This window comes from Camelina sativa, chromosome 11 (assembly GCF_000633955.1).
Source record: "Camelina sativa cultivar DH55 chromosome 11, Cs, whole genome shotgun sequence".
Classification (NCBI taxonomy): Eukaryota; Viridiplantae; Streptophyta; class Magnoliopsida; order Brassicales; family Brassicaceae; genus Camelina; species Camelina sativa.
In genome coordinates this window covers 9243956-9255229 of record NC_025695.1, presented here as the reverse complement: position 1 = coordinate 9255229, position 11274 = coordinate 9243956, and the positions used below count along the sequence as shown (strand labels likewise).

General features: G+C 39.2%; 2 protein-coding genes across 2 annotated transcripts in view; both read right to left on the bottom strand.

Moving 5' to 3' along the window:
• Positions 1 to 458, bottom strand: part of LOC104722559 (uncharacterized protein At5g49945-like) — a 2696-nt gene extending 2238 nt beyond the window's left edge. Inside the window, exon 1 of the mRNA XM_010440752.1 lies at positions 385 to 458. The gene's annotated coding sequence lies outside the window, so the exon portion shown is untranslated. The remainder of the gene's footprint in view (positions 1 to 384) is intronic.
• LOC104722560 (protein ROOT PRIMORDIUM DEFECTIVE 1) lies at positions 864 to 2076 on the bottom strand. The gene has a single exon (XM_010440753.2). The coding sequence runs from the start codon at positions 2074 to 2076 to the stop codon at positions 889 to 891; it is 1188 nt and encodes a 395-aa protein (XP_010439055.1). The 3' UTR covers positions 864 to 888.

Sequence of the window (11274 nt, the reverse complement as noted above, 5' to 3'; positions counted from 1 at the left end):
CTATCTCTACCGTGTACCAATGCTTCATCTCCAGCTTCCGCAGCTCCTTCACCTACAGTAAGTTTATTAAGGTGGTTGACTGTGAGTTTGTTTCTATATGTGTATTTCTTCTTCTCACCTACTTCCTATTTTGATAATGATTTTAATATTGTCGTTCGTTGAGTGGACAATTATTTACGCAAGCAATCTTATAATATGTTCTACTAGGTCATATAAATTTATTATGGCTTCCCTGTTTGAGTTGCCACAACAAATTAGTAAACTGAAAGCAATAAACTTGTTATGGTCAAGTGTTTGATCATAAACTTATAATATACTTTTGTAATTCAGGGCATGTCCACAAGAAAATACTTGCAAGAAATTGGTGGGAGTAGGGACTCATACCTGTCATGTTGTTTACGTCTCTGACTTTCATATCTTGCCATGCTTATTCGTTGTGTCTTCCCAAAGTACACAAGAAACCCTGTGCAGGTTTACAAACTTGTCAAACCCTGTGCATCCGTTTTACTTGTGGTCATGGCCTTCAGTATAAAATCTTCCATATGCAAACAGCAAACTTGTCAAACTTACCTTAACACATACAGAGTCAATTCGGCTTTCTCTGCGAAAACATGAGGTGTTGGATCCGCTGCGCAGCTATTCTATAGACAGTGGCTACAACCTATAGTTAATATGCAAAACACTTCTGGTTTTCACAGCAAAACCTCTGAGTTATGTTTACTCCAATTGCCTAACTGAGTCTACAAGAGGCTAATTTTCAGGACCTTCACACAAACTCTGAAGATGTGCTTCTACAGTCAAGTCAATTCAGCTGTCCTTACTTGACCTAGTCATAGAAACTCAAATCATTTCCATTATGAATTCCGGCTATATGACTATCCTGTGTGATCACCGACTGCTATGTGCATAAATTTCACCATCCTCACAAGCTTTGATTCCTCTATTTTTCTGGTTGCTTCTCTCATTTCCAGGCACATAGTCTCGGTTCTTCACTCTCCCTGATTTGCTCATAAGATACAAGTACCTATGTCTCATCCCCATCAATGGATGCCTCTCTATCAAGAATACTTTATGGTAAGCTTCCCTTAAGACAACAGTTTGGGTCCGAATCTTATGCGACATATAAAATATACCCGGGTGGTGTACTAAAGCCTGCTTGAACCTTATCCCGAACCCTAAATACTCACCTAAGCAAAGCACATTGTCTGTCTCAGTCTTCTTCGATACCAAGATGTGCAAAAGCTCATGAAGTACTGCGACCGCCCACTTCTCGGCCTGATCACTGAACGACCCCAAGTGAAAGGCATTCTCATAAGGTGAGATGTAAGGAAGGTTTTGCCACTGCTCAACCCATTCCTTCACTCGTTTATCCAACTCGTACCCTTTGGGGAAATTCATCGAATACCTTATACGCAACCCCTTTTTCACACGAGACCCATCAACGATGGCTTCTCTTCTCTCCATTTCCGACACAGCGAGGCTGCTCCGCCGCGAAGAGACCGCCAAAGCAAGCGTCGGTTCACCCGTTAACCGATCTTTGATCTCCGTTACTTCAAAAAAATCCGGGTAATCGCCGATCAGCGAAGTGATGTAATCGTGAGGGAGACCCAAATCGAACCTGAAACGATCGACGACGTTGAGAGGAAGACTTCCGGCTCCCGTTAGCATCAAGAATTTGGTCAGCCGTTGGACGGTGGCGTTACGGTGAGGCGGGGATAGGTGAATCGTCTCTTCTTCTTCCTTGTGGAGGGATAGAGCTTGGGGAGTGAGGCGAACGTGGAGAGGATGAGAAGGAGACGGCTGATGAGTGGTGAAGACAGATGGGTATTTCAGTAAAAACGCGGCGGCGGTGATGTGGAGATTGACGAGAGGCTTGAGGAGTGAGAGGGATGAGAGAGGGAGTGATTTGGGAGGAGACGATACGATTCGATCCTTGAGAGAGAGAACTTGTTTGAGGTTTTTCTCGCGCTGAACAGCTTCGTCGAGGTGATGGTCACATACCCATTTGACTCTAGCATTGACGAAGGTGCGTCTTTGTTGCAGAGCTCTCCCCAGCTTTGTCGTTGCAGCTGCCATTAGAGTTTCAGTGCAAATTTTCTCTAAGGAACTTATTATTATATATAGAGTAACAATTGAAAGCTACAATTTGTAACACAAACAAATATGCAAAGGACTAAATTCAAAGCCTCGTATATACAAAATGTAAGATTATACGAAAGCCATAAATCAAAATTCATACCTTATCTCCCGTTAGTAATATATAACTTGTCAAGAATTCATCGAAGATCCGAAGAAGAACCCTTTTGAACTCTCGGAAAATCTCTTTTGGTGCTTTATTGGAGACGCACGTTAAAAGGAATCAAGCAAAAACCAAATTTTATCTCATTTTGGTCTGGAATGGACAGCTTTTGACAACTATCAGCAGTCGGAGCAGTCGGATCTAGGACGTATATGGATTATTTATAAGCCATCGGTATTCCCGTAACTATTTCTCATCCTTTTTATGATAAGCAGTCTATAACATGTGAAGTGCAGATGCCCGATGGAGTGCCTTTTATTTTCACGGCTGTGTATGCTTCAAACTTAGTTGAAGAAAGGTTAAGAGTTGTGGACTTCTCTCAAGGACACTTGCATCTCTTTCAATCTTTCTTCTCGTCTTTGGATAGTGTGCGGGGATTTCAACGAGATTTTAAACACCTGGGAAACGTCAAACACTTGCCTCATTCGTTTAACCTCTGCCATGAGGAGCTTCGGGGATTGTCTATCAGATGCTGGCCTTTTCGACCTTCCTTTTCAGGGTCCAAAATTTACTTGTTCTAATCATCAATCTTCTAATCCGATAGCTACAAAGATAGATCGTGCTTTGGTTAATTGGCAATGGATTCTTGACTTTCCTTCAAGCTACTGTTCTTTAGAGTCACCTCAGTTTTCTGATCACACTCCATGCCACATCAGAATCCGATCTCCTCCACCGTCCTTTGGTTCTCGGTCTTTCAAACTTTTCAATCTCCTAACAAAGGTTCCTAACTTTGCGGAGGTGATTGCAAATGTTTGGAATAGTTATGGTCTGCCAGTGTCAAATCTGTCGGATTTGTGCCATAAACTAAACCAGCTAAGGATCGCTTCAGTGATATTGAAAAGAGGGTGGCTGAAGCAGAGAAAACCCTTTCTCACCTTCAAGTCCGGGCGCTAAATGACCCCTTTACTCAAAATATGGCTGAGGAATCGACTGCTCGAAGCGTTTGGCTCTCTCTAAGGTTGGCAGCAGAATGTTTTTCAGGCAAAGATCTAGGATTAGATGGATGGAAGTCGGTGATTCAAATTCAAGGTTCTTCCATACTATGATGAAGATTAGAAACACTTCAAACGCCATCAAAGATGTCCTTAGGCCTAATGAGACGAGATCTGACTCCTTGGAGGAGGTTCATCAGTTAGCGGAGAGTTATTTCTCATCAATCCTTTGCTCTCCTAGGGGAGACTACTGCCCTTTTCTTTCAGATTTTCTAGGAAGACTCATCACAACTAAGCTGAATCCACCTCATATATTCTTGCTCTCGAGTGTGGTTTCTCCTAGGGAGATAAGGGCCACCTTGATTCTGCTGCCTCTAAATAAAACATCGGGTCCTCATGGTTACCCGGTTGAATTTTACAGAGCTTCTTGGCAAGTACTGGGTCAGGATTTTGTTAAGGCAGTGCAAGAGTTTTTTGCATCTTCATTCCTGATGTCTTGTGTCAATGCCACTTCTCTAGTTTTGATCCCAAAGCGCCCAGGAGCCGAAGATCTGAAGGACTTCAGACCAATTTTCTGCATGAACACCAACTACAAAGTGATCTCTCGCATAATTTCAGACAGCCTAAAAAATATCCTTCCTTTGGTTATCCTTCCAAACCAGACAGCTTTAATCAAGGGTAGATTGTTAATTAAAAATATGTTTTTAGCATCTGAGGTTCTTCAAGGATATCACTTGGATTCTCTCTCGCCAATGATCATCTTAAAAGTGGATATATCTAAAGAGATTGACTCCGTTCGGTGGGACTTCTGTCTTATCAGCGCTATCTTCTTATGGGGTCCCTAACGTGGTGGTGAAGTGGATCAAAAGTTGCAATTGTTCTCCAAGCTTCTCTTTAAGTATAAATGGGGTCACGTCGGGTTATTTTAAAGGTAAAACGAGTCTCAGGCAAGGGGATCCTTTATCTCCTATCCTCTTCGTGATGCTAATGAATGTCCTCTCTCTGATGCTCAACAAAGCGGCACAGAATGGAATATTTGGTTATCATCCAGGTTGTGAGGACACAGAGCTTACTCAATTTATGCTTCGCCGATGACCTACTAATTTTCTTGGATGGTTCCAAAACCTCTTTGGCTGGAGTCTTCACGGTCTTGTCACAATTTGAGAAATTTTTGGGCCTCTCAGTAAATATCTCCAAAATTCCATGTTTTCCTCCGGGTTAAGCAACAATGTGTTGGATCGGATGAGATCAAAATTTCCTCTTCCTCTTGCAACTCTTCATGTGTGATATCTGGGGCTCCTTATTTGCTCTAGAAAGTTAACTATAAAGGATTATGATCCTTTAATCACAAAGATCAGGGCAAATATTAGCTCTTGGCTTCATCGCCACTTGAGCATTGCCGGCAGGTTGCAGCTACTGTCTACTGTCATATCAGGCATTGTAGGTTTTTGGACCAGCACTTTCCTACTCCCAAAGAAGGTATTCAAACGCATAAACAGTCTCTCCAGTTCCTTTTTATGGCATAGTTGTTTGGATAAACCCTCGGGGGCAAAAGTCTCTTGGGCTGATGTATGTTATCCTAAAAGGGAAGGTGGCCTCGGTCTGCACTCTTGTGCATCATGGAATGAAACTTGTGCTCTAAAGCTTATCTGGATGCTCTACTTTAGAACATGTTCTATTTGGGTGGCTTGGGTTCTGAGGAAATATCTTTTTTTCTACAATTTTTTGGGCGATTAATGATAACTCACATCGAGTCTCATGGATGTTCAGAAAACTACTTAATTTGCGGCTCAAAATCAAGGTGGGAACAGGGGATGATACTTTTTTCTGGTGGGATCCATGGACTCCTTTTGGATCTCTCTTAAAATTTCTCGGGCCTGATGCTCGTTCTCGACTTGGAATCCCTCTATCTTCTTTGGTCTCCGATTACAAAACTGGTAAAGTCTGGGCTCTCCCCCCAGAAAAATCAGAGGCCTTTCTTCAAGTCCTCAGTTTCATCACTATTATCCCCTCTTCCTCACTGAGTGAATCTCCCTCTTGGATCATTAATGATAAGGAGTTCAAGTTTTACCACTCCAAGGAAATGTGGAACTCATTACGGTTGACAAAACCACATGTTCCTTGGTTCTCTCTCATTTGGCACAAGGCGGCGGTGCCTAAGCACTCAGTGGCAGTCTGGTTGTTTTTGCTTAATAGGAACCCCACTTTAGACCGGATGATTCAATGGGGGCTAGATGTGGAACCACTCTGCCTGCTTTGTGGACTGCATAATGAGACCAGAAACCACTTCTTTTTTTAGTGTGAGTACACCTCCGCTGGTTGGTATGCTCACATACACAAAATGGCTCTTCCCACCTCTCTTTTGACATGGGATCAGACTATTATATGGCTCCCTTCCGTCTCATCTTCAACTGTCACCTCCCTTGCTCTTCTTCAAGGTTGGCAATCTTGCATCTATGAGATCTGGAATGAACGAAATCGTCGTTTCCATGATGGCACCACTCTTCCACATGCAATTATTCAACAATAAGTCTTAAGGGTTGTCAGGAACAAGTCCGCAGCCCTTAAAAACTTGGCAACAAAGCATGGAGAAGCTTTGGACCTATTTTGGTCTTCACTTTAACTCGCCTACTGTTCCCCTACCTGTTAGTGGGATCTTCTCTTCGTTTTTTTCTTTTTGATTGAGTGACTTGATCTTCATTCCCTTCTCACTTTTATCTTCCACTCTGCTGCTACTTTATGGTTCTTGCTTGATTCCTTGTATCATCTACTTTTAGTTTTTTGAATATAAGAAGACCCTTTAACAAAAACAAAAAAAAATGTTTTGACACTTTTTTCAGAAACTTCTCTCAACTTTCACCATTGATTTTAATAAAACGCTGAATTTTCTTACTTTTTCTCCTTAAGTGTTCTTGAGAGAATAAAATTCTTCTTTGACTTGTGTGTGAGATTCCACAAGGCTGAGTTCGTGTACTGTATCAGAGACCAATCACATCTCTGTGGTGTACTTTAATCAAAGTTGCAATTGTTCTCCAAGCTTCTCTTTAAGTATAAATGGGGTCACGTCGGGTTATTTTAAAGGTAAAACGAGTCTCAGGCAAGGGGATCCTTTATCTCCTATCCTCTTCGTGATGCTAATGAATGTCCTCTCTCTGATGCTCAACAAAGCGGCACAGAATGGAATATTTGGTTATCATCCAGGTTGTGAGGACACAGAGCTTACTCAATTTATGCTTCGCCGATGACCTACTAATTTTCTTGGATGGTTCCAAAACCTCTTTGGCTGGAGTCTTCACGGTCTTGTCACAATTTGAGAAATTTTTGGGCCTCTCAGTAAATATCTCCAAAATTCCATGTTTTCCTCCGGGTTAAGCAACAATGTGTTGGATCGGATGAGATCAAAATTTCCTCTTCCTCTTGCAACTCTTCATGTGTGATATCTGGGGCTCCTTATTTGCTCTAGAAAGTTAACTATAAAGGATTATGATCCTTTAATCACAAAGATCAGGGCAAATATTAGCTCTTGGCTTCATCGCCACTTGAGCATTGCCGGCAGGTTGCAGTTACTGTCTACTGTCATATCAGGCATTGTAGGTTTTTGGACCAGCACTTTCCTACTCCCAAAGAAGGTATTCAAACGCATAAACAGTCTCTCCAGTTCCTTTTTATGGCATAGTTGTTTGGATAAACCCTCGGGGGCAAAAGTCTCTTGGGCTGATGTATGTTATCCTAAAAGGGAAGGTGGCCTCGGTCTGCACTCTTGTGCATCATGGAATGAAACTTGTGCTCTAAAGCTTATCTGGATGCTCTACTTTAGAACATGTTCTATTTGGGTGGCTTGGGTTCTGAGGAAATATCTTTTTTTCTACAATTTTTTGGGCGATTAATGATAACTCACATCGAGTCTCATGGATGTTCAGAAAACTACTTAATTTGCGGCTCAAAATCAAGGTGGGAACAGGGGATGATACTTTTTTCTGGTGGGATCCATGGACTCCTTTTGGATCTCTCTTAAAATTTCTCGGGCCTGATGCTCGTTCTCGACTTGGAATCCCTCTATCTTCTTTGGTCTCCGATTACAAAACTGGTAAAGTCTGGGCTCTCCCCCCAGAAAAATCAGAGGCCTTTCTTCAAGTCCTCAGTTTCATCACTATTATCCCCTCTTCCTCACTGAGTGAATCTCCCTCTTGGATCATTAATGATAAGGAGTTCAAGTTTTACCACTCCAAGGAAATGTGGAACTCATTACGGTTGACAAAACCACATGTTCCTTGGTTCTCTCTCATTTGGCACAAGGCGGCGGTGCCTAAGCACTCAGTGGCAGTCTGGTTGTTTTTGCTTAATAGGAACCCCACTTTAGACCGGATGATTTAATGGGGGCTAGATGTGGAACCACTCTGCCTGCTTTGTGGACTGCATAATGAGACCAGAAACCACTTCTTTTTTTAGTGTGAGTACACCTCCGCTGGTTGGTATGCTCACATACACAAAATGGCTCTTCCCACCTCTCTTTTGACATGGGATCAGACTATTATATGGCTCCCTTCCGTCTCATCTTCAACTGTCACCTCCCTTGCTCTTCTTCAAGGTTGGCAATCTTGCATCTATGAGATCTGGAATGAACGAAATCGTCGTTTCCATGATGGCACCACTCTTCCACATGCAATTATTCAACAATAAGTCTTAAGGGTTGTCAGGAACAAGTCCGCAGCCCTTAAAAACTTGGCAACAAAGCATGGAGAAGCTTTGGACCTATTTTGGTCTTCACTTTAACTCGCCTACTGTTCCCCTACCTGTTAGTGGGATCTTCTCTTCGTTTTTTTCTTTTTGATTGAGTGACTTGATCTTCATTCCCTTCTCACTTTTATCTTCCACTCTGCTGCTACTTTATGGTTCTTGCTTGATTCCTTGTATCATCTACTTTTAGTTTTTTGAATATAAGAAGACCCTTTAACAAAAACAAAAAAAAATGTTTTGACACTTTTTTCAGAAACTTCTCTCAACTTTCACCATTGATTTTAATAAAACGCTGAATTTTCTTACTTTTTCTCCTTAAGTGTTCTTGAGAGAATAAGATTCTTCTTTGACTTGTGTGTGAGATTCCACAAGGCTGAGTTCGTGTACTGTATCAGAGACCAATCACATCTCTGTGGTGTACTTTATTCCGCCAACATTTCCCATTTTACCGATCCCACACTAGGGAAGCGACCGCCATCGTGTTAGATCTACATCAACGACTATCTTTCCTTCACAAGAGAGAAGCGACCACCAGCTTGTGAAGCCATCATCATCTCGGTACAAGTCTCACCACCGAGTCTTGTATCAACACATAATCAAAATGTCCGAAATATAAGCTACTATATAAGCGAATATTGAGATTGTGGTTGCAATATATATAAGTCTAAGTGACTTCATCATTAAAAAATGTTCTGTATTGTATTCAGCTAATTAGGAATGGTGTTTGGGACCTTTGGGTTATAACACCCAATTTCTCAAGAGAACTCACATTAAAAGACATTTTTTTTCAGTACCTATTTAGTCTATTACCCTTAAGGGTTATACTCATTGTCCACTTAAAGTGCTTTACCCATTAATATTTCCCACCTTGGCTTTTTTTTGTTTTTTGTTGTCTTCACCTTTAAAATACAATATATGTTATGGAAAGTTATCAAATCTACGATAAGCCTAACGAACATTCAACCGCAGGAGTAGGAAATATTCATCAAAGTAATATAATGTCCATTCATGATTGCCTATAACCATTATAAGTTGAAATCAACGTCCTAGTCAGTTTTGAGTACATTAATGGACATTGGTTGGAAACTAACTAGCTAAGGATGTCCTTGTGTTTCCTCTAGTCACTTATATCTTAACTTATATCCTGATTCATCACTTATCTTGTGGTAGTGTCGAGGTTCCTCCTAACGCTTGGCTGACGATTGATGTTAAAAACGTTATAGAGATTTACCTACTTACACTTGATTAAGAACCAAGAATTGAAATCATGCATACCAAACTGTGTTCCTTACTAAATGTACTACTATTTGACATACCAGGAAAATGACCTGTATTACACCCCTAATTTGGATCAATGGTAACACAGTTTAGTCACTGTCACAGTGACGATCTTGACAATTTGGTAAAGACTTTCACTGGTTATATCTTTTACAGGTAAAGCGAGGCAGTTCCTTTAATTCCGCATTAATATTTTTTATACAGGTAAAGTGAGTTTACCAATTACTCAAACTTTTCAAAGATTGATTAAATAGGTTAGGAACAAGTCAAGAATGACATTGTGTTCCCTCTAGTCACTTATCTCTTAACTCTGTATTTAGCCCCAAAACATATTGTATCGTTCATTAAGGGAGGAGATGTAGCTAGCTCAACTAGTACGGTAATATCTCTGCATCTTACTGCTTGTTGTTTTCATCAGGAAAATAATGATTATACACACATTACACATATGAAATGATAACTACTTATCCATAGCTCTTGTGCCACAATAAAGAGAAATACATAGTTCATCAAAAATAATAAAAACTCAAGTCTGCTCTTTTGTAACTTAGCAGATTCAAAGGTCTACTCAACTGTAGAAACTGAGTTTCACACAATGAATTTGTTTGAAGGGAGAAACAAATTCAATAAAGCTTTCTCTCTAAGAAATCGGATCAAAGCTAACAAGCAAAAGGGATTCGAAATGTCTTGGAAAACAAGCTACTGTTTTGCTCAAGAACAATGAAAAATTTAGGGTTTTTGTATTAATTGTTGGATAATTACAATGAGAGGGATAATTACATGCGAGATTTGTACATATGCAGCATAAGATTCCTCTAAACAAAAAAGGATTTCTCTAACCGAAAATAAATCTAGATAAAGGTTTAATCCTAAACAAAACCGTCTAGATAAAAAAACTAATTCTAAGTTCTTCGTGTTCATGCGTTCCCAGCAGGCAGACGATTCACAAGCTTCGCAAGATCTCGAATATTTTGACGATGTTTAACTAGAGATGTCCCTGTTTCAGTGGACATTCGGTCCCAACACCATACATGCATTACCTCATTTAGCAGAGCCTCACTTGTCTCCGGCTTAGCAGCAAGTAATGATTGAGTAAAATCTGAATCTGAAAAAGCAAGTAATATATTAGGAGGCAATCCATACCCAACCAATCATAATCTTTTATACATTCTTTCATTAAAAAGTAAATCAAAATTAAACTAAAAAGCAAAACAAATTAAGAAAACAAATTATGTACACTTTTAATTAAGGAAAGTTAAATATTGACTTGGTTTAATTTAGAACGAAATATAATTAAAGAAATATTTAACTTTCCAAGCCAATATTTAACTTTCCTTAATTAAAAGCTATACAAAATTTGTTTCCTTAATTTGTTTTGATTTATTAAAATAATTTTGCTTTAACTTTGCTTTAATTTTTCTTAATCACCTCTTCTTTAATGTATAGAAGATTCTGATTGGTTGAAAAGGATGAAGTGAAAGGGTGAACCTAATTATTTTTTTATCTCTAAAATAACTAAGACATATCAATAAATAACTGCAACTAGGCATACATATTTTTGATCAAATAAGTTTTAATAATTACCCATATACATATAGATCTAAATTCATAAAATCAAAATGTAGTTTGATATATATTGAACAAAGAGAAAAACACACAAAACCAAAACATACTAGATTTTAACCCACGGTACACCGCGAGACAATATTTTAAAAAATAATAACATTTGAACTTTTTTTTGTTTTTTATATTTAGTTTGTTTTGTTTAATTAAATAATAATTTTGTTTGGATTGTCAATTATTAGAACAATAATAGAGGAAATAAATACATAAATATGTAATTTATAAGCTATTGTCGGATTAAGTCACAATTTTACCAATGATTTAATTGTTTTACAAAATTTTAGTTAAATTATCCTGATTTAATATGTCCAATATTCTTATATTAGTGGTATTGACCAAATAATTAAAGGAAGATTTAACCCGTGTTTTAAAACCGAATTAATAATATTTTATATTTATACTAAT

Bases quoted from the DNA above. Each gene is read 5' to 3' on its own strand.
- LOC104722560 (XM_010440753.2), bottom strand. From the start codon at position 2,076: ATGGCAGCTGCAACGACAAAGCTGGGGAGAGCTCTGCAACAAAGACGC.